Source organism: Acomys minous (assembly GCF_964271855.1).
Source record: "Acomys minous genome assembly, chromosome: 13".
Taxonomy (NCBI): domain Eukaryota; kingdom Metazoa; phylum Chordata; class Mammalia; order Rodentia; family Muridae; genus Acomys; species Acomys minous.
The window spans coordinates 82,738,537-82,762,723 of record NC_140495.1 but is presented as its reverse complement, the minus strand read 5'-3'; the positions used below and the strand labels follow the sequence as shown (position 1 = coordinate 82,762,723).

The 24,187-nt window shown below is 41.2% G+C and overlaps 1 protein-coding gene across 14 annotated transcripts in view; it reads left to right on the top strand.

Moving 5' to 3' along the window:
• The window catches only part of TBC1D5 (TBC1 domain family member 5), a 450,634-nt gene that overhangs the window by 346,790 nt on the left and 79,657 nt on the right, over positions 1 to 24,187 (top strand). For 13 of the 14 annotated variants that reach the window (XR_014773989.1, XM_084754672.1, XM_084754671.1 and 10 more), the window contains 2 exons: positions 5,785 to 6,092; positions 9,998 to 10,063. Coding sequence is in view for 13 of the 14 variants with exons in the window: in XM_084754672.1 (XP_084610798.1) it covers positions 5,785 to 6,092; positions 9,998 to 10,063 (374 nt within the window). In the remaining variant the exon portion in view is untranslated. The remainder of the gene's footprint in view (positions 1 to 5,784; positions 6,093 to 9,997; positions 10,064 to 24,187) is intronic. The other variant, XM_084754673.1, reaches the window with a different exon arrangement.

Here is a 24,187-nt window from a genome sequence, read left to right as displayed (position 1 = left end):
CCACGTCTTCATTCCCTGTTAATCTGTTGATGGGCATTTAGGCTGGTTCCATTTTCCTGTTGCCATGCAAAAGAGCAGCAGTAAACATGGATGTCCACATAGGATGGACTCCTTTGTCTACGCCCAGGAGTAGTTACATCTGGGTCATAGGATAATTTTGTTGGTTGGTTCGTTTGGTTTTGTTATTGTTGTTTTGTTTTGTTTTGTTTTGTTTTGTTTTTAGAAAACCTCTACACTGATTTCCATAATGGTTGTCCTCATTTGCCCTCTCTCAGCATTGGTTGTCAGATCTCTGGATGGCAGTCATTCCATCTGTGTGAGATGATATCTCAGAGTAGTTTTATTTGCATTTCCCTGATGACTAGAGATGTTATGTTATGTGAATGGGTGTTTTATGAGCACATTTTCTGCACTACAGGTGTGATTGGTTCCTGTAAAAGCTAAAAGAAGATATCAGATCCTTTGGACTGGAGTTTCAGATGGTTGTGAGCCACGATATGGGTGCTGTGAATTAAACCTCGGTCCTCTGGAAGAGCAACCAGTCCACTTAAACACTGAACCATCTTGCTAGCCCTAAATTGACTTTTTAATGAACCATAGTGATTATTTAAACTATCCAGTTCCAAATAATTAGCAAAAAATAAAAATAAAAAGTTATCTAAGTCAACCTATGTTTCCAATTTGTAGTTTTTGTAATACTTTTTAAAAGCTAGAGTATTTTCACACTTCATTCTTCTGATAATTATATTTTCAATCAACAAAAAAACACAATACACAGAGCCATCTAAAAATGTTGACATGCACCTACATAACAATTGTGTTAGTAGACTTGAGAAAAGTGAGTGTAGAAATTAATCAGATGAAAGCATATGCCTTTAAATGCTATCACTGGACAGGCAGAGGATGAAAAAAAGATAAGGTAGTCAACAACTAAATGGACAATCCAAGTGTTCAAATTTAGGGAAAGAAACAGTAAAAAGAAATAACATGGAAATTGTAAATATGAATGAAGGATATGGGGATACTTCAAAATAAATTGAAAATTATTCTTTTTCAAAAATATAGGCAAGAATCTAAGAAAATCATATTAAAGTTAGTGATTTAAACAAATGTTGTTTGTCTTTTGGGGGCCTTTGGGTTTTTTAGGATGTTTTTTGTTTGCTCATTTTTGTTAGGGAAAAGGCTTCATTTTAGTTTAAAGCTTCAGAAATGCTTTAGATAGTGGCTGAAAATGGGTCACGACTCTGGCACATAAGGTGGTGAAGACGAGCTGTTTAAGCTGAGGGAGGAACCAGGGGTAGGAAAGACAGCCAGTCACCCATTTCCGCAGTCACTGAAACTGAGCAAAAGAAGTCCCCAAATAGTCCAATCAAAGCTGAATTATGATGTGAGTGTCTCAGAGAGATTCTTGCTTCTTCTGAAAATGCTGCTGGAAAAGGTAGTACCAAAAGTCTAAGATCTCGGCACTATTTTAAATCTCTCTTATTTGTGCTGTCATATTTCAGTCACACAGATTTGGGTATCCAATGTCTTGTTATCTCCAGATTCCTCTGGCTGTTTCTTTCAGCAGTGTACATTACAATGTTTCTGGTCCCCACCGTCCTTCAAATCTGACAACTGCATTAATTCCCGTGACTTAATAGCGCATACCACAGCCTCTAGTACTATCGTAAGGTGTTTATTAGTTCATGTGAAGAATATTGCTACTTTATTAAGCACTAAATTGAATAACTTGGATGTAAAAACTGTCATGCCTGAAAGACAAACCATGGAAGACATGCTTTTCTTAGAAGTACATGACATGACTTGCCATTGCTTATATCTTAAAAACACTTGCCTTCAAGAGTTGTTTTAAAAAGAAAATATGCTTCTAAAAGTTCTGAGTAGTAGATGAAGAAGAATATGTTTTAAAAAACATTTTTAAAAGAAGCTCATCTCTTTTTAAAAGCTGTTCAGATGAAGAGAAAAATCTCTCAGCACAAGCTTGATCTATATGTTTTGTGGTTATTAGTAGTAATGAAGATGCGTTACCCGTACTCTCTTGGTGATGCTGTAGCTGTTTCTTAGTACTTGTATCAACATATAAATTTCACAACTGGCAATATGGGAATTTGACTGGTACATTTTTGTTTATATAAAGGGGTAACAACATTATAAACTTCTTCATATCTTTGAATTATGGATCTTGATTTGCACGCAAGCAAGACTGAAATGCAGCTGAGCATGGCAGCCATCCATGTGCTGCCACTCACTAGGAACAGGCATATGTGCAGGCTGAGTGACAGAAGCAGAGATGACTGCCTCATTAGTCCAGAGTCCTTTTTATTTCACTCATTGTTTATAAGCAGTAAGCATGGGTTGAGACCCTTGTCTTTCCCTAGCTATGGTGTGTGCCTATTGGCTGTGTCCTGCTTCAATAACAGCTAGTAGAAGCTGAAAAATAAGTGGCGTCTAAGCATTGTATATCCTTACTGCCATTAAGAAATATTTTAACAAAATTTTGGAAAAATATTAAATAGCTCAATTCTGCAAACATGAAACAATACAAAAGGAATCATTTGAATTACTTTTATTAAATTATTTTTACACTGCATTGTGTTATAAGGAAATATATATTTCTTTTATAACACTTTTATATTTGAGTTGTTCTTCTCAAATACAGTGTAAGTCCTCCAGTAGTTAGCCCAGAGCATTAGCTAATGCCATCTGAGGAAACTTTACAGAAGGAAGAAACATGATGGTGTTTCCTTTTTATTACAGAACTATAGATTGGTTCTGTTTCAGAGTGGCAGCTAGTAATGCCAAGCATATAACTGCCATAGCACTTGAAAGTGCTACCAGGTAGATGAGAGAAGGAAATGAAAGTAAAAGTCAAGGTAACTAAATTCTAATAACCTTGGTTTCACTTTTATGAGAAGAGGCTAAGTGTCTACTAATGAGTTGACTAGTAAAAATAAAAACTTTGGTGTTGTCATAGAGTTGCACTACCTCCTACAACTAAAATTATTTATGGTTAGTAGCCCTGGGATATGCTACAAAACTGAATCATTTGGGAAATAATTGTTTATATAACAAATATTCATTTGGTCCTTCCTGCCAGACCCATTTATAACACAGAGCCTGGCAAACCATGGAAGACAAGATATACAATGTGAGATAGGAGACTGGCGGAGGGAGGGATAGGAGGAGCCTGGCGGAGGGAGGGATAGGAGGAGACTGGCGGAGGGAGGGATAGGAGGAGCCTGGCGGAGGGAGGGATAGGAGGAGCCTGGTGGAGGGAGGGATAGGAGGAGCCTGGCGGAGGGAGGGATAGAAGGAGCCTGGCGGAGGGAGGGATAGGAGGAGCCTGGCGGAGGGAGGGATAGGAGGAGCCTGGTGGAGGGAGGGATAGGAGGAGCCTGGCGGAGGGAGGGATAGGAGGAGCCTGGCGGAGGGAGGGATAGGAGGAGCCTGGTGGAGGGAGGGATAGGAGGAGCCTGGCGGAGGGAGGGATAGAAGGAGCCTGGCGGAGGGAGGGATAGGAGGAGCCTGGCGGAGGGAGGGATAGAAGGAGACTGGTGGAGGGAGGGATAGGAGGAGACTGGCGGAGGGAGGGATAGAAGGAGCCTGGCGGAGGGAGGGATAGAAGGAGACTGGCGGAGGGAGGGATAGGAGGAGACTGGCGGAGGGAGGGATAGAAGGAGACTGGTGGAGGGAGGGATAGAAGGAGACTGGTGGAGGGAGGGATAGAAGGAGACTGGCGGAGGGAGGGATAGAAGGAGACTGGTGGAGGGAGGGATAGAAGGAGACTGGCGGAGGGAGGGATAGGAGGAGCCTGGCGGAGGGAGGGATAGAAGGAGACTGGTGGAGGGAGGGATAGAAGGAGACTGGCGGAGGGAGGGATAGAAGGAGACTGGCGGAGGGAGGGATAGAAGGAGACTGGTGGAGGGAGGGATAGAAGGAGACTGGCGGAGGGAGGGATAGGAGGAGCCTGGCGGAGGGAGGGATAGGAGGAGCCTGGCGGAGGGAGGGATAGGAGGAGCCTGGCGGAGGGAGGGATAGGAGGAGACTGGCGGAGGGAGGGATAGGAGGAGACTGGCGGAGGGAGGGATGCTTAAAGGTTGGTATCTACTAGATGGTAGAATACAACAGGTATGGACTTTTGGATCTTTAGAGATGGTATCTAACTCTCTTTGTAGGTTTTAAAGATTTATTTATTATTTATTTATACACTATTCTGCCCACATGTGTGCCTATCTGCCAGAAGAGGGCACCAGATCTCATTGTAGATGGTTGTGAGTCACCATGTGGTTGCTGGGAATTGAACTCAAGATCTTTGGAAGAACATACAGTGCTCTTAACCTCTGAGCCATATTTATGTGGGTTTTTTTTTTTTATATATGGTTTGGATATGAAATAGTCCTCCCAAAAGCTTCTTGTATCTAGCTTAATCCTTAACTGGTGCCTCCAACCATTGAGGAGTAATTGGATCATTTGAGAGCTCTGACTTTTTCAGTGTATTAATTGCTCATACATTCCTAATATGATGACATTATCAAAAGAGAGTTGCATATGGGAGATAGCATTTAGTTGGAGTTTCTTTGCTGGGCCCTTCATGTCTAGTCTCCCTGCTTGCTATGAAGTCAGTAGCTCTGTTCTGCAGTGTGCTTCCAACCATGACAACTCTCCCTAGCCTTACACTCAAGGTGGCGGAGCCAGGTGTCTACTGACTTACCAAGAGCCAAAGCAAATCTGTCCTCCAGGCAGTGGTGGAGACGTGCAGAAGTACAGCTCTACACATCACCCTCATCAGTCTTAATTATAGAGATCTCAACCTATCTAAAACTAGATCTTTGTCTTCAGCCAAGAAAAGAATTTTAGGATAACGCAGTATGAAACAGAGTTGGGCTTTTTCATATAGATGTTAAGTCCAAAGATAAAAGGTAAAGAGGCACAAGGAAAGAAAGACACATCTCAGAGTATAGGTAGGGCTTCTCTAAGAAGAGCCCTGGTTTGTTACAAGGACATTGGTGATACAGATTCAAGCACAAAGGCTAAGAGAAAGAGTGCCAATTGGGGAAAAGAGTAAGACACACCCAAGAGTAGAACATGAGCTTACAAAGGGAGAGTTGTATTAGTGTTTCAGTATTAGCCATGAGTGCTATGTCAGTGGCTCTCACATTGCATCTCAAAAGCTTGCTAAGAAGCTTCCTACCTTTCTTGCCTATGTTTGACAAGAGAGTTAGTTATAAGCAGCTCCAGAGATGCTCTGGATGGGATTATCATCTGATAAAGTAAAGTCAGGAGCCACTGGGGCTGTGAGTACAAGGGTTTCTAGTGAAACTCCTGGAAGATCATAGGCTTATAGTTAGGAGAAGAGGAAGCTGTTAGGCAAATGGTGTGAGCTTTCTTAGACTCTTTGATTCTCAGCTGGCTAGAGGCATCCAGCAGGCTCTAGGATGAAGAGCTTTTCCTTCCTATGTCCTGCCGTCTCCCCTGCCTGTCCTCCCTCAGTTAAGTCAGACCACAGGGATCCCTTATTAGCTGGAGCGTCCAGGAGTAGAAGCACTGGCCCAGATGTGCCTTGTCGGAGGGAGTGATTGGCGATCCTCATGGTCTACAAGCCACATTACTATGCCGTGGTCACATTGCGTTTGTTCTTCTTTGCAGAGCTGACTTTGTAAGCAGCCCCTTTCAAGGCTAGACATGCTGGTTTTATTCCAGAGGAATATGTGAAATGCATTATCCTCCAAGTTAAAGAATGTTGACCCACTTCATTTGATTTTTCTCATTTTCATTTCAAAGAACCAATGCCAGAGGTGCTCCCCTGAATATACACAAGGTCTCCAACAGCCTGATCAACTTTGGGAAGAAGTTGATTTCTCCAGCCTCGGCTCCAGGCCCTGTACCTGGGAGCAACAGCAGCAGTTCTTTTTCTGCTACCATCCCCACCAGGACCCCCACAGAAGCCCCCAGGCACCATTTGCTCCAGCAACAACAACCACAGCAACAACCACAGCAGCACCAACAGCAGCAGCAGCAGCAGCAGCAGCAGCAGCAGCAGCAGCAGAGACTGATGAAATCTGAAAGCATGCCGGTACAGTTGAACAAAGGTAGGAGGAAATTCCAGTAAATGTAAAGACCCTGATGAGTAGCCTGAGACTTTCTCACTTTCCTGTGAGAAACCAACATCTCAAAAGCAGAACTCCATGAAAACTCGAGTTTTAAGAATCTGTTGTCTGTGATCCTTTGTCAGTTAGAGCTTAGACATTGTATTCTTCTTGACTAAGTTCATTTGAGGTATTTGACAAGATATTTTTTAGCATTTGGACTGCAGTGCATTCTACATTTTGTTATATAGATGCCCGTGTTATATGATACTATGAACTGTCTAGCACAGAACTCGTCAGTTGACTGACAGAAGCTATCAGTGTTGTCTGATAGCTTCATCGCAAATGTTTCTGAGTCCTCCCATCTTTCAGAAGAATCTGAGGTGGGAAGGCCCAGTAACATGGGCTACAGTAGTCATTAGCAACCATTTAGAGGAATGTTTGTGGCCTCTCATCTCATGCACTTGTTCCATTGCTAAGGAATACAAACTGAACCTCTAGGAGAACAAAAACGGCTAAATGAAGTCCTAAGTAACCAAAATAAACATTCATAGCCATACACTAAATGGTACAGCCATGAAATGGTATAGAAGCAGAGAAAACCTGAGGGATGATGGAGGCAGGGTACTTCATTTGCCGAGGAAGGCACTGTCCTGAGCATCCTTGCTGATCTCCCTTGTTTCCTGGCCTGCCCAGTGCTTCCTCCCTGTAAGCTCTGCCTACAGAGAACCTTTTGCATCTTATTTAGAGCCATCACACTTGCTTTCCGTAGCAGGTTAGAAACAAACACACTTCTTTTCATTGGTGGGACTAGTAACTATACACTGGGGCTAAGAAGTAGCAACATGACGGCAACAACTGCCGAGAAAGCGTAGCAGTTTGTGGCCTGACTCGTGGGCTGGAGAGATGGCTCAGCCGTTAAAGGCTAGGCTCACAACCAAAACCTGACTCGTGCGTTCCATGAATACCTACAATAGAGCAGCGTTCAGTATTTAGTGGAGTCAATAGTAATGGTAATGTCAGAACTAACAAAAGTTACTTTGTTAATGACGTGCAAAATTATAAAGATTTTACATATTGGCATTTAAATTGGAGCTTAGTACCTGGTGATGCTAATTAATGTGTCTTTCATGTGTGTGCACATGCATGTGCTTCTGAAGCCCTTCACTGCTGTCACTGTATTTTTAGTTTTTATATTACTTTGTCTATATGAAAGATTAAGTTTTATATGATTAGTATTTAAGGCTTATTAGAATATTCAGTTTACCTTCTATGAGAATGCTCATTTAAAATTACATTCTTTTCTTTTTAATGTAGACTGTCATACATGATTTAAAGAAAAGGAGATATCAAGTCATTAACATGTTGAAAATGTATCTTAATGCCAAGAGACATGCCCACTTCCAGAATGGAAATGAATGTTATTTTATATATCTCTTAATTGTACTGTTTTATTGTTCTAAACAAATATGATTTCAATATTGCTTTGATAACAAGCTTTAGTCTGTTGTAATTCTAACTGATGGCAGGCAAATGAGTCAGAGAATCTCTTAATGCTTTAGCTTAAATTTTCTGAGAAACCAAGCCAAATGACTATAGAAATATAAAGTTGTATCTCTAAGGAAATGTCAAGTATTAATATCACAGTAAGTGAGAAAGGAAGTGCATGGAGCTGGGACAATTGCTGAATACTAATCCCCAGTTCCAAGGAGACATCAGAGCACTTCAGCACTGTGTGGGCACTGGAGCAGCACTGAGGCACTTCCTAACTGATCCCTATCCTACAGAAATTGCCCTTGGTTTTTTTTTTTTTTTTTTTTTTTTTTTGTAACAGCTCTTCTATTTTGTTTCTGGCTCATTCATCTTATGTCAACTCCCACTGAAACACACACACACACACACACACACACACACACACACACACACACCTAAAAACAACAACAACAAAACTTCCTTACTTTCTATATTAACAGCAAAAATCCCTGCTGGTGTTCCTACTTATGTAAAAGATTGGCTAAAGTAAAGAGCCAGAAGAACCATTATGGAGACAGACTTTTTGCTTTATGGCCTTCCTCTGTGCACTTTCTGGTAAACAATACCTGAAGCTCTGACTGTTTTCTCACATAAAACAAGAGTCTACAGACTCCTGAAACCTGTGGCGAAACCTCTGGGTGACAAGTGTACCATTAACTTAACACTGAAGAGCACCCCTCCAACACTGGCCCAGGATGCTACTTTCCCACAGAACTCTTGCTGTGCTGTCCTCACTGACAACTATGGAGGCCCGTCCAGACAGAAGCATCCACCAAGTGCCTTTGAGGAGAGATAATGTGACAGCCTTCTTAGTGTACTCAGATGGAAAGTTTGAAAGTTGCTTTCAAAAGTGGTTGTTTGTAAAGATAGAAAATTATAGCTTTTATACGATATAGTTACTTGCAATTCTAACAGGAAGTTATGCAACCCAGAGCCATGCACATGTGACTTAAAATGCATAGGGTAGTCTGTGTATCCATGAAGGGAAAAGAGATACCAGAGCCATTTCCTAGTAACATTTAGAGTAAATATTAAGACAAGTCTTTAGTGTCTCAGTAGAGACCAAAAGATCTTTGAAGATCTATATAGCAAAATAAGTAACCGTATAGACTTGAAAATGTATAGAAATCCATCCCATCATTTATCAGTCAATTTAGCTAACTGTATTATGAAAACTCAGGTGTGACCATTTCATTTTTACTTAAAGCACTTCTTTGGGATACGTTCCTATTCACAAATTTTATTTCATTTCTAGGACATTTCTGTGTGCTGTCAGTTCATAGAAATGGTGTGCTGATAACACAGGACCATGATACAGGTCACAGTGCATTAAAGTGACAAGAATACTGAGGGATACTTTTCAATTCAAAAGTCAACTTTTACTAAAATATGTGTGTGTAGTTATATATGTTAATCAGTATATTATTTATATTATATAGTATATTAATTAGCAATTATATATAAATACATATGTATTATAAAAGCTAAAGAAGAAACAGGCCTGTTACATCATAGACTACACACAGGAAATCTGGTGCCTTTTAAAAGACTTGCTTTCTTTTGCTTAGTAACCTCAAAATAGTCTTGAGACAGTACTGTGCAGGGCATGACCCTGATGACTGTGGCTGTCCTCATTGTTGAAGACTGTCACCCCAGAAGGACACGGAAGAGATGAGAATCCAGTGTCTGTGTACCCATCTTGGTGGCGTCTACTTTTGTGCTCCTTTTCTTTCTTGTCTGGGTTACTAAAACGGGCTTTTCCATCCCTATTTCCTTTTCTTTATGTACATCTTTCTTTTTTATATTTGAACACTGCTTTATTATAAGCATTTACTATCGTTCCAACTTGTAATAAAATGTTGCCTATAGAAGCATATCAAGTTAAAGGTGTGCAGTTACAGATGCATTTGAAAATACATGTGGTAAGCTTGGAAATCTTTTCACTGGGTAACAAGAAACCAGAGCTTGGTAGATTTATGTGCTTTAAAGTTCAATCTAAAACATTTTCTGATACAGGAATACCAGTTAATAAATGTTGTATTACTTACATTTGAATAAGTCTTTTTTAAAAGATATCTAAAAATCACACTAATATATGTAATATCATAAAATCTGCTCAAGAAAATCATTTTTGGTTGCGGTTCCCAATCCCTAGTGTAGTAGGAGCCTGTGTGTTTTCCCTTTAGTAATAACAGACACAAAATCTCTATAGGAAACATTCTTTTAAAGAAATTTATATTTTTCTAAGCTTTCACTGTATTTTCTGTACTATATTTCTAGTAATTTGATAAAAATATTACCCCATTGAATATGAAAGACAAAAGATTGCCTATTTTCCTTTATTACATCTAATTATTTTTTCTTATGAAATCTAGGGGATGTAGTTACAGGAAGCGATGCTCAGGTTTCTGTTCCTGTCCAGGCTCTAACTGACCTCCAAGGTACTGTTGTCACCTCTCTGTCTCTCTCTCTGTCTCTGTGTCTGTCTGTCTGTCTGTGTGTCTGTCTGTCTGTCTGTCTGTCTGTCTGTCTGTCTCTGTCTGTCTCTCTGTCTCTCTGTCTCTCTCTCTCTCTCTCTCTCTCTCTCTCTCTCTCTCTCTCTCTCTCTCTCTCTCTCATTTGCTAACTCACCACACACCACCTGACTTTCAGTATCTCAACCCTCTCCCAAACCCATTATTTCTGGCCTTACCTCCATTCAGCTTACCGGTCTATCAGTCCGCTACCATAGTTTGGCCACTAAGTGGCACTGTTGTGTAAAACAAAAGTTTACGCTCAGTTTCGACTTGGGTGGCATCAGGCTCTGATGTGGCTTTTCTCTTTACTGTGCACAATCTTTTTCTTTGCAAATTATGATTCAACCTATGTTTGCAGTCATTTTTACCATTATGTTCTGTAGCATAGCTGGCACAAGGAGGGTATTTTTTTATTGAATAGGGTCTCTGTAACATTTAACAAATTTGTTACAAGATTTGTTTCTATGCTATGACTATCCATATTTTACCTTAAAAATTATCACCAGTCTTTTTTTTACAGCTATTTTTAAAAACGTTTTAAGTATCACCTTCATATTAAAAATTGTGTCATCCAATTTAACCAGTGCAACAAACTGCCATAGTGAGTGATAATGGTTTACAGTCAAAAGGAAAAACATTTTAATATATCCATGAGTTTAGTTTAAGAAATACAAAAAGTGTATATATTTTCAGTACTTCCTATGGGATTTTAAAACATAAGTATTTAAGATCACTTTATTAATTTTTATTCGCACCTTTTTGGTGAAATATTTGTGTTACATGGAAATTTAGACTTAAAGTTTCTTTCATTCAAATACAAGCTAAAATAAGAATAATACAGTATTATTTAAACTCATACCATGTTTTGCTTAACTTAAAAGATACATATAATAAACTATGTTTATTAAAATACCATTCATCATTCTTTTTTCTTTCACTGAGACTGTATTCAACAATATTCATTCAAGTTTATCCAAGAAACATTTGTTGAAGTACCTGTTCTCTGCCAAGCTATTTTTGTTGGTCCCATGGTTCCCCATAGTGTCACTAGCTTCTTGGATGTTACTCTTGCTTTAAGATGGCCAATCAAGACAACTTAGTTGGGAACTAGCCCTTTTTCTGAGTGTGTTTAGAATCCCCATTACCCAGCTCGCGCACGCACGCAAACACACACACACACACACACACACACACACACACACACAGTGACAGAGGGGGTATCAATCCAATAGGGAAGGTTGCAGCCATCTGACGTCACATGCATTTTTAACCAGTGCTGATGACCCAGCAAGAATGGAACAAGGAGATGGCCCCTGCATCTTCTGGACTAGATAAGGCACGTGTGCTTCCCTCAGCAGACTTACTAAAGAGTGTGAAGGGAGAAGAGGTAAAAGCAAGCTAGAACAGTTAGTGGTAATAGCTCAGCCTCTTTAATCTGTGCTGAACAGGAGCAAAGCAATAAAGAAAATGAGGAAATGAAATGAATATCAAACTATCAGAGACCATGCTACTGTGTAGCATACAGCTACACAGTTAAGTAGTTGTGTGGATTTTTTAAAAGAAAAATGGGAATATGATAGGCTCATGAGTTAGAACAATAAATAATTTCTAGAAAATAATTAGATGTTTTCTTTTATATTTTGTATTGTAGATTTCAATCACAAAATAAACTTTGTTACTGCAAAATTTGTTTCTTAAAGATTTGATATCAAGTTTCTTTTATATCATTTTAGATATTTTATTGCCATAAATATCTTGAAAGTTTTTATTTCTGTGTATATTTATGCCATATATATACACATACATATATATAATAAATAATATATATATATATTTAATACCCAAAGCAGTGTACTATTACATACCCTGAGTAGCCTTCATTAGGTTTCATATGATTGCTTCTAGTGGGGAGAAATTGAGGACGAAGATGGGAGTCATGTTTATTTGACAAGAGCTCACTTGTCTATAGATGACCTCCCTTGGGGACTGTTAATTAACAGTAATGTCCAAGTGCAGATGGCAAGCAGAAAATTGTTAGGACAATAAGTAAGATGCCAAGTCACCTGGAGTAGAACACAATAAAAAATAAGAGACAGCTCCTCCTTGCAGGAGCAACAGAAGAAATAAAAAAAATTTTAAACAAAGAAGTTCCTTTACAAGTAGCAATTCTAGGGGCAGGAGAGATGGCTCAGTGGTTAAGAGCGCTACCTGCTCTTCCAAAGGACCCAGGTTCAATTCCCAGCAGCCACATGGCAGCTCACAACTGTCTGTAACTCTAAGAGCTAACACCCCTACACGAATGCACATAAATTTAAAAAAAAAAAAAAAAGTACCAGCTCGAGCCACTGGTAAGAGTGATGAGTGATGAGCCTGAAGTGGATGAACAGCTCCATTGTGCTTAGCATTACTGTTACTCGACAAATGCCTTAGCTTGAAAATGTGATTTTATGGACTACTTGCTCCAAAAATTCACTAAGTAAATGAGTGTTGTGGCTAAGTTTGGTTGGTTAACTGGTTAATTGATTTTTGGGAAGTTTGGTTTGGTTTGGTTTTCTCAACTTGACCAAGAAAAATGTTGTGTTATATGAGAAAAGAAAGCTCAATTTGCCAACAGATTGCCTCTAGGCAAGTTTGTGGTACATTTTCTTGATTGGTGATTGATGTAGGTGGTCCCAGCCTGTGGTGAGGGGCAGTTGCCGTCCCTGGGCAGATAGTCCTGAAAGCAAGCCAGCAGCAGCATTCCTCTGTAGCTTCTGCTTCAGGTCCCTCCTCCAGGCTCCTAGCCTGAGTTCCCACTCCGACTTCGCTCAGTGAGGGAGTGTGAGTTGTAAGCCGAAATAAAGTCCTTCCTCCGTGAGTTGCTTTTGGTTGTGGTGTTCTATTACAGTGATAAAAAGCCTAATGAAGACAGAAATTGATTGGTACCATGTTCCGGGTATTGCTTTTACAGACCTAACCATGTTAAATCAGGTTATGGAAGGATTTGGAAGGACTTTGGAACTCTGTGCTGGAAAAGCCACTGAGTACTCAGAGCTTGATGAGCTGTTGTTGTGGGAACTTGAAAGATAATGCTGAGAGCAGGGCAGATTATAGAGGCCTAGTTTGTGAAGTTTCCGAAGGAAGGAAAGAGTGTCAGAGCCACTTACATGGTATTTTGAATTAAGAACCTAGGGTTCTGGTCCACAGGAGCTGAAGAATCATCATGATTAAGGGACCAGAACCACTAAAGTGAAACCTTTGCTTTGCTGTTCCAATCGATAATTGTCAGATGGGGCTGAAGAATCAGCTGTGATTAAGATGAGACCAGAGTTACTGAGGCAAACAATCTAGGAAGTGTTTTCTCCAGGTTGTAAAAAGAGTGTGTGGTCCAGAGCAGGCCAAGACTGCACTTTGTGCTAGCAGCTGAACTAGGTACTGGTGTGAAAAGATTCCCAGGCAGAAGACGCCGTGGTAAGCACCTGAGGCCTGTCGCTGGTGCCTGTGCAGCCTCCGCTGCAGTTAGAAGGCCCCAGCACTAAGTGGATAGTGGAGAGAAATTGAGGTTTGGCACCTTGTCTAGAGAAAGTCCAAAAGAGAGCCCAGGAGAGCTGATTGGTGAAGATGCAGCCCAGTGGCAGTGGAGACCCCAGCATACTGGACATACCAGTACAGTGGGACAACCACCCAGATGTGGAGTGGAGCCAGCCTGAACAAAACATACAAGGCAAGGCCAGCTGCTTGTGCTGTGGGTGGCAGAGCCAGAACAGTGGAGCTGCCCAGACCTTGGTGCCCAGAGGATTGTGAGCTTCAGGCATCAGTCTTGTCTTGTCTCTCTTTTTTTTTTTTTTTAGTTTAATTTTGCTTTGATTTCATTGTGACTATTTCCTGGTTCTTCCTCCTTGAGTTATAAATATATAACTTCTTTTTTGATTTCATGGAATCTGCAGCTGAGAGATTTTTTTTTTGTATATTTTATAGAGACTTGGAACTTTGTCTCTTTACAGCATACTTAGTATCTTTCCAGGTTCCAAGTGTTTGAATTTTAAAAGAAGGTGGGACTTAAAAAGTTGAAATATATTATGGTATTAATATCAATATGCCATCTTAGGGACAAATGAGAAAGGAAAGATTATAGTTCAAGACTGATGTCTTAAAAAAATAAAAGACTAATGTCTTTGTGTGTCAAGATGACAAGGGGTAAATTGTGTTGGCTGGGTTTTTTCTATTTGACAAAAGCTAGAGTTGTTTGAAAGGATTGAGGCTCAACTGAGAAAATGCCCCCTTGATTGCTGTGGAAAGCCACAACTCAGCAAGCCATGTCAAGCCAGCCAGCAACATGTTTGTATGTTTGTTTGTTTGTTTTTGAGACAAGGTCTCACTGTGTAGCCTTGGCTAGCCTCCCCTGTGTAGATCAGGTTGGCCTAGAACTCACAGAGATCTGCCTGCCTCTGCTTCCTACAAGTAGGAATTAAGGTATGAACCACCATGCCAGGGCTTAGTCACGGTCTTTTGCCATAACTGTAATATCCATAAGGCAATGAGTTGTTGTTGTTGTTGTTGTCATCAACACCATGAGCCGCCACCACCATTATCATTGCCGATGTCATTTCTGAGAACAAACTTAGAATTGGCCTCTTTTTTTTTTTTTTCCCCAAACGGCTTCATTCTGTTCTATGTCTCCTTAATGCTAGGCCACGATTCCTACTGGCTATGTGACACAGGCCTTGTTAGGGAAACAGAGCGGTGCAGCTTTGCCCAGAATGGGCCCTACAGTCTAGCCAGGGTCCAAGTCCTGCCTGTATCACTGCCTTGCTAGATGAGCTGGCTAGTTACTGAACCTCTTGTTTATAGTGAGAGAATAAGAACAGCCACTTGTGTTACGCATTGGATGTGGCAAGAATCACATCCAGAGACCTTGTAGGTCTGTGTGATCCGGCTGGAATATAGACACACTTTTAATCCAGGAGACAGAGGCAGGCAGATCTGAGTTCGAGGCCAGTCTGGAATAGAGCCTTTAATCCCAAACAGTGAAGGGAAAGTTAGTTTATAGAAGGAAGCACCATGTTTGAAAGTGGTGTATAATTCAGTGGCAGAAAAAGTGACAAATCAGAGAAATATTTGACAGAATAGGATACAGCCAACTCTCAGGAGAAGAGAGAGGGAAAGGAACCTACTTAAAGGGTCAATTAAGAGAAAAGCCGGCTACATACACCTGCAATCCCAGCACTTGTGAAGGCAAAGGCAGGTGGATCACTGAGTTCGAGGCCAGCCTGGTCTACAAAGCAAGTCCAGGACACCAAGGCTACACAGAGAAACCCTGTCTCAAAAAACCAAAAGACAGAGGTAAGGAGGGGCAGTTTTACCAGGAAAGATATAGAGAGACAGGTTGAAGAGAGAACAAGCTAGGCACAGGTGAAGACAGAGCAAACAAGCCAGAGAATGCAAAGGAGCCAGAAGTTTAGAGTAGATTGCTGGATTTAGTTTGAGGCCAAGCAGAGCAATCCAAGGGCCAGGAGAAAAGCCAGAGTGAGTAAATCAGCTGGGAGAGGAGCTTGAGCCAGAACAGCTGAACTGAATCAGCCAGCAAGAGCTCAGTAAGAACAAGAGAGGGTGAGCTAATTAAGAAATAAGTCTCAGAGGCTGAAAAGGTTTTAGGCCTGGGTTAGATTGTGTGGAGGCTGGAAGCTTCCAGGACTAGGCCTAGGTTAGCAGACAGAGACAGTAAGCATCCGAGACAGCAACTGGAACAGGCGAATCCAAGTTCCTTTTACGTTGTCCCGGTACCTGTACCTGCTCAAGTACTGACGGTGATGGTCTCAAACACCTTCCTGGTTTTTAGAATCAAATTATGAAGGAGCCTTTTGTTCAAGGCAAATTGTAAAATAGCCAACACATCTATACTTCTTAATTATTCTGATATTCTAGACACTTTTTCCTTTTTTCTTTTTGGAAACTAGTAGGCAATCCAGCAGTGCTTGACTTGTTCAGTCGGGTTAGAGCAGGATAGTCACTGTCTCCTGGCATCAAGACATACGTCTGTAGTGAGTACGGATCAAGCTCTGACACTCTGTGTCACTCAGCTGCTCATGGCAACAAGCAGATGCTTCCAGTGCTCTCGTGTATGAAGTCAAGCCGGGGCCAAGCTGCTCCTGGCATTTTCTCCTCACTCCCTGGACCGTCTTTCTTACCTCTGTCCTTAATGAATGAGCCTTTTGATTACTTTGCTTTTGCATCTCTCGTGTCTAGACTCACATCGACTAGTGTTCAGCCTGTCTGTCTGAAATATGCTCGAGCTCTTGTTCATCGCATTGAGTCTTTTGAAAAAGGAAACACACAAAAATATTATCCACAAGACACAGCAGGAACATAAAGTATACTGTTTCTTCATCCCCTGCCAGTCGAGGCCCCTAAGAGATTTTTGACAAATAACTTTCATTGCTGGACTTCGAGGAGGAACACAGCCATTTGCTTTGTATGTTGACAGGTACAGAGAAGGCCACAGCCCACTCCAGGGGATCCTTGGATCAGCAGAATGTAGCCTGGATCCAGGGCACCACAGCTATGTGCTTCCTACCTATCTAGTGTAGTACACCTACTATTTATGCTTCATATCTAGTGTACAGCTCCAGAGCCTCTCTGTAGCTTCTGGGTCGTGGGCATGCTGAAGACACCTAGCCCCTGGCTGAGTGATGACTGGGGAGTCACCCCACTGCGTCACGCCAGTGCCCTTGTTCTTTCTGAAAACTCTTCAGCCCAAGACAGGACTGCTCACGCAGAAATGTTTTCAGAAGATCTCTGGAGGTAACTTAGTACAGTGTCTACTTTTGTAAGGTCTAAACATTGGTGTTTCTAAAATAACAAAAATATTATCAAGCTAATTTAGATAGTTAAGGAAGGAAAAACATTTTGTGCAAAGTTTTTATGTGACACCCAGGATTCAGAAATATAGTTACTTCTATTGGGATAGTCTTAAAGCTTACACAAATCTTTTTGACTTATGCTAACACACACACACACACACACACGCGCGCGCGCGCTCGTGTCTTTAAGCTAATGAATTAAACTTCCTGAGCCTCGATTTTCTATAAGCACCTCGTGGCATGTTTAGGATTAGATGGGTTCATATGTACCATAGTCAGCTTATACTCACAATGCCTGTACAGTGTCTTGTTCCTCTTTCTGACTTCTACTACTAAAGTAAGTAAGCCCAAAAAGTAGGAGTGTAGGAAGGGTGGGAAGAAGATGCTTAGTACTCTTCTTACACACTTGAAGTCTAGAATCAAAAATTTCTTAGTTTTGTTATCATTTAACCATGGAAATCATTGATTGATACAAATAAGATTTTGTCCTTTGATATTGTTGATTTTTTTTAATGGAGCAAAGTTCCAGTGGATTATAATGAAATTTTACTTACAGGTGACACATTCCTTGTGAATGGATTAGATGTGCATGGTTGTGTAATGCACGCCGTGTGCCTTCTTTCTGAAAATATTCAAGGCAGCTAACATTTTACAAAATATGATGTATGTAACTGTTCACAACTCTTCCATTTTGGAAGAAAATGAGAAAAAATGAGCTATAATAATCCACAAGTACTAATGTGTTCTAAGGGTATAATAAAATTTAAATTATTCTATCTGGAATTTAGATTAACTATGAATTTGAACTATAACGTCAAGTATTGAGAGTCTAGAGAATGTAAGTAGAGTTAATAATCAAAGGAGCAATAAGGAAAATTTCCCAGAGCAAAAGAAACATACTGGCATGGAGACTGAAAACAGCTTAACAGGCAGAGTGAAAATGAAGCATGCCCATCTCTAGAAGCCCCAGAGGAGACCTGGAGGACTCCCTAAGGCGGCAGCTGAAGGCTTCCAGAAAGGCGCCGAGGAGGAGGTTTATTCAGAAGATGGCCACCAAGCAGTAACAGATTTCTCCTTGGTAAACCTGAGGACCTTGAAGCATATGGGGTCTGTTTATATTTACAGTTTTACAGGAAAATTGTATTAGACTTTGGCACCTGTAAGAACTCAGGTCTACCAGCAGATCCCCTCTCTTCCTGGAGAACATAATGGAGAGCATTCTGGAGCCAAAGATGAATGATCGCATCCTGGGAACAAATGACCTCAAATTCCATGTTCCCGCATGGATGTGAGTTCATGAACTTTTCTTAGAAACAGAACAAAGAAAATCATAAATCGTGCTTCTTCTCAAATACATTGCTGGGAACGTTAAGTAGGTGGTTATGGCAAAGTGGAGAAATCTCAGCTGTAGGCCATTGGGTTTTGTTAAGCTAATACATTCCAAGAAGCTTTATCTGTTAGTCCAAGAACATTAACTGACATAGAGCTGGCCAGGAATGGCTGTCTGTGAAGGTAAGGACTCCCAAGATAAATAACTGGGCTCTAAGACCTGCAACATTCCAACCTCTCCACTTCATGAAGTTGTAATCTGTCAGTCCACACTTGCAGACATAGCTTCTTTCCAGTTCTTGTTCACTCTCCCCATTCCCAAGTACTACTTTAATTTATGCCTGTACACTTCACCACTTAGAAAAGTAGCCATCTACATGATTTGAATTAATAAGGAAGTTAGAAACAAAAACTGCTGCTTTCTGAAGAGAACAATGATGCCTCTTTCCTGGCCCTGGGAGTGCTGGAGGACATAGCGCAGGCAGGAAAGCTGCTTAAGTAGTACAGGGTTGATGAGTAACTCCTGAAGGAAAGGGGAGAAAGCCAGGCTTTATAGTAAATGCACAAATAATGTCCCATATTCATCTAAGGTTAAGAAACATACAAGTAACGGGCATACATACAACACACAAAACGTATGGCCCACACACACGGCCAATTTCAGGAATTGTAAGAAAATATCTTTAAATCAATTTGTAAAGAGCTTCATATAACCTTCCAAAATGTCATAAAAGATACTCAGCCTTACTAGTTACTAAGAGACTTCAAAAATACAGTACAGTCTACCTTTCATGCTGTTAACTAAATAAGTAAATATGAATAGATACTTGTTAGAATATACATAGTAATACATATTCTTACACATGTATAAAATATGTTCAATCTCTGCAAAGATGATACTTTAAAAATGCTCAGTTTCAAACTTTTAAAAGTCTAAAAGAAGGCAATTTGGAATCATTCATCTCCATTTAAAATGTGCTTCTAGTAGAACATGGTAGCATACACCACTTTCAGCACCTCCAGAGCAGAGGCAGAAGTACTGCCACAAGCCTGAGGCCAGAGTGAGCTATGCAGTAAATTCCAGACTCTCAACAAATAAAACCAAAAAGATTTTAAATTAAACAAAATGCACATATAGACTTAGGTGTTGGATTCATATAAATCTACTTTATAGAAACAGAACCTTTCAGTGTTTGTGGTTCTTCATTTTTGTTTTTGTTTGTTTGTTTGTTTTGTCTTTTTGAGACAGGCTTTCTCTGTGTAACAGCCCAGTCCTCAGGCTGGCCTTTGAACTCATAAAGATTTGCCTGTCTCTGCCTCCAAGTGCTGGGATCAAAGGTGTGCACCACCACTACCCGGCTTCTACTTTTTGTTTGTTTGTTTGTTTAGAAATCTCAGCTTTCTAAAGTACTGGTTACCATTGTATTTATAAAGGCCAAGGATGAGAAAAAATTATCTGTGCTCAAATGCGGTTAAAAGCAATCAGAAGACTGTCTCTGAAGAAACTTAAACATCTGATTTTACTAGATAATTATGTTCAAAGAACTATAGAGAACCATTTTGTAATGACTACAAAATAAAAACAGTGTCTTGCTGCATAGTTAAGTCAAAGCAAAAACTTTGTCATGGTGCTTCAAACTCCTTTTTCTATGAGTTTCTAAGTTTACTGGCTGTATATGTAAAATAGGCAGACTTTCAAGACAAGCCCAGAAGCAAGCCACAGAAGGAAGCTTTTACGGCATTGAGATGTCTAAAGGCTTTCTCTTTAAATGCAGCAGGAGCCAAGGGACAGTGGCCCAAAAAAGTCAAAATCAATAGATCCAGACTTCTGGAATCCAAGCAGAGGTTTACAACAATCCAAAAAGCCTTTATTCCAAGAAAAAGATAGAATCTCTTGCTCTGTTAGCACCCACCTCTACAGCAGCCTTGAAAGCCAGCCCCCTACAGCTTTTACGGGGACAGATGGATGTGGAATACCCTAAAGTCAAGGTCCCAGTGAGTTACTACTCCTTAACCTGTCAGCAGCTCTACCGTCAAGCTTGTCTTCATCTGCCCCTGTCAGAACTTGCTAAATGAGAGAGTCTATCCTGAGGTGTCTGCTGAAGGCAACTGCTGGCAATCCTTAAACATCACAACTGCCCAAAGCAACAGTACCGGTTAGAAAAAAGATTAACAAGGAGGTCAGAGGTCAAAAGCCAAAAAGGGCTTCAATGTATGAATAGGATGTCAACAAGGGGCTCTCTGATTCCAACATATTCTAGAAGGCCACACGTGTGAGCAGTACTGTGATGGTGTCCAAGGAAGGCTGATATAGACATAGTCGCTCAACTCTGGATGGACTTGAGCCTCTGTGTGAACAGGAAGTGAGGGCTACAGCAGTTATAAACTGCCTGCTGGGACATCCTTGATGCATCCCAACACCCACAGAACCCTGGCGAAGACTTAAGAAAAGAAAGTCTTGCCCATCTGCAGACCACTGAAGTATCCAAGCAAAGGCTTCAGTGACCACACAAAATGGAGAGAGACTTTAGAATCACTTGAGTAAAGTCACTAATACAACAACAGAGAGCAAGAGGGGTGGACTCAGAAGGTAGACTTGCATGGGGTCTGACTTCCAGAATTGCCACTTTCTGTTATGTCTCAGTGTCAATAGAAACCATAAGGCATTCAGGAAAATATGGCTTATACCTGGGTAAAGCAGTCTGGACTTTGTGAGCAAACATCCGCATTAGACTTGATGGAAAGAAACCTTACTCCTATAAACGTGTTGAGAGAACTACAGGAAACCATTGTAAGGACCAAATGAGTGGACGCAGGGTTTCACCACAGAGAACATCAATAAGTAAAAGATTTTTGAAGAATCAAGATATTTAGGAGTTGAAAAATATGACTAGAGTGAAAATTTTACTTCTAAAATTCAATATTAGATTTGTGCTGACAGAATACAGACCCAGAAGTTGAATATGTATCGTCTGAAAGTATCCACTTGGAGGACAAGAAGACAAAAGTAAAGATAAATAAACAAAATTCAGAACCCTACAGGGCACCATTAATAGTAACAATATACAAACAGTGAGGAACCAGAAAAAAAGCGAGGCAAATGAAAGGCAGGGTATTTGGTGAAACGGCAGAAATAGTCCATACTTTTATGAAAAACAGTCATATATACATTAAAATAGGTCCATTAACTCCAAGTAGCTTAAACTCAGTTTCACAGCTAGACACATCATAGTCAGCTATCAATAGGGGTGAGATACATACAGTGCAGGTGAAAGAGCTATTGCCTAGACTGCACATAATTCTAGGTTTCATCTCAGCGCCAAATAAATCTGGCATGGTGCCATACCATCACTTAGAAGATAGAGGCAGGAAGGTCAAAAGTTCAATGTCATCCTCAGCTATAAACTAAACTCAAGGCTAGCCTGGGCCAAATGAGGTCCTGCCTTACAAAGAAGGAAAATCAACTGAACTTAAGATTATAGCTGGAAGAAAATTCCTGTGACCTGTAGGTAGTGGTTTCATAGGTCTGAGCATAAATACAAAAAGAAAAATAGATGAGATTTTAAACAATTGAATAATTTGACTGTCAAGTGACAACATATAGAAGATGAAAACAATGCACAGAAGGAAAAAAGGGTTTCAACTCATGAATGTGGTGAAGGACTTGTACCCAGACTGTGGAAAGAGCTCAACAATATAAAAGCATAAACTTCAGTTTTGAAAGAATGTAAGCAGTTTGAAAAATAGTTCTCCAAAGAAGATATGCCTTAAAGAGATGCTCCAGTCAGAATCAGAATAAGATGCTGTTAGTAACCAGTAAGAGAGCCAATAAAAAGACAGCTGCGAGCCATGTAGTGGTGGGTTCAAGGCCAGCCTGTTCCAGAACAACCAGCCAAGGATACACAGAGAAACCTTGTTTTGAAAAAACAAAAAACAAACAAACAAACAAAAAAACACAGCTACAATGCTATAGAGGTATAAAACAGTATAGCTAGTTTAAGGATAGATTCTGTAAACAGGTATGGTGGTGTAAGTATCAGCACTTACTTTTATTTACCGGGGCATTGCTAACTGATAGTGCCAGTGAGAAATGAACTTTGATTATGCACAAGTTGGAAGGGTCACAACAAGACTGAGGCTGACAAGTTTATGGCTAGCAATCAGGTGTTTATACCCTTATCAGAAACAGAATATAATGGCGACTGCCAGGATTAATACAGTGATAGTTGTCGGGATACAATGACGTTTGCAAGCTGTACGGAACATACAATAGTAGTGTCTAAGACCAGTGTCTTGTCAAACTTCTAGATGCTTCATTGACTTCTAGGGAATATAAAGGCATAAGGCAGCCTAAATGCTTCCCTACCTGAGGGAGCACCTCTGTTTCTCAGAAACTGAAAGGCATACAGTGTCCTAGAAGCCACACCCTCTAACCTGAAAAGCCTCTGGAGACATGCTAGGCCAGGCCAACTCCATGATTCCCCACATGGTGTGTGCGCTTGGAATCCTAGCTCTCTGGGTCATAAGTTTGGGGCTAGACTGGAGTACATAGTGAACTTAAGGACAGCCTGGGCCAAATAGAGAAACCTTGACTCAGGAGAAGAGGGAAGGAAGAGGGTAGCTAACTACCTGAAAGAACTAGTACAGGTCCATAGAAGCATCTACACGTGTTCACATCATTATGCTTAAAAGCCAAGAAATAGATATTAACTGTTCGTGAGCTGATTGATGTTAAACCCAACATAGTCTAAATATCACTTGGCAATTTAAAAAATGAAGTACCAACACATGCTCCAACATAAACCAGCCTTGAAAACGTAATGGTCACAGAAGGCCACAAACTGGGTAATTTCCAAGGACTATGGTGGGATTTGGAAAAACAGCTAATAGCATGAGATTTCAGTTTTAGATTGTGTAATTGTTTTTAAATTACCGCTGATACTTAAAAAACAATGAATCGCACACTTTATACTGGCAAATGTTATGATATATGAATATATGTCATTAAAATTTTTTCTTAGAAGATAGCTTTCTCATTTAGTCTGATATACTAAGAATGTTTCTGCATGTTATTGGTATGATTTTAAAAAGAAAATTAATAGATGGCTCCCTGGATCTTTTTCCATCCAGACAGATCCTAGTCTATGGGTCATTGCCATAAACAGATAATGCAGTGAAGTTAAGGCCCAAAGCCCCGCAAGTGGGTAGGAGACATGGAATAGAGGGAAGGCCAAGGTCAGGTAGGGCAGAATGTTCCTGTGATGGGCCTGACGTCAGCATAAGATGCCTCTCGGGCCATAAGATTCTGCTCTCCCTGCCTTTCTCTAGCTTAGAGGACCTTGTGCTAAACTGGAAATCACAGTATCGCTCAGTACAGACTCAGTTGTTGAGGTGGAATCAGAAACAAAAAAGGTTCATGGGGAAACAGTTATGCAAAAGGACAGGGACTGCGTGGGAGGGGTGCTGTCGAGGGCGGGGACTGCGTGGGAGGGGTGCTGTCGAGGGCGGGGACTGCGTGGGAGGGGTGCTGTCGAGGACAGGGACTGCGTGGGGGGTGCTGTCGAGGGCGGGGACTGCGTGGGGGGGTGCTGTCGAGGGCGGGACTGCGTGGGAGGGGTGCTGTCGAGGGCGGGACTGCGTGGAAGGGGTGCTGTCGAGGGCGGGGACTGCGTGGGGGGTGCTGTCGAGGGCGGGGACTGCGTGGGGGGTGCTGTCGAGGGCGGGGACTGCGTGGGGGGGTGCTGTCGAGGGCGGGGACTGCGTGGGGGGTGCTGTCGAGGGCGGGGACTGCGTGGGGGGGTGCTGTCGAGGGCGGGGACTGCGTGGGAGGGGTGCTGTCGAGGGCGGGGACTGCGTGGGGGGTGCTGTCGAGGGCGGGGAC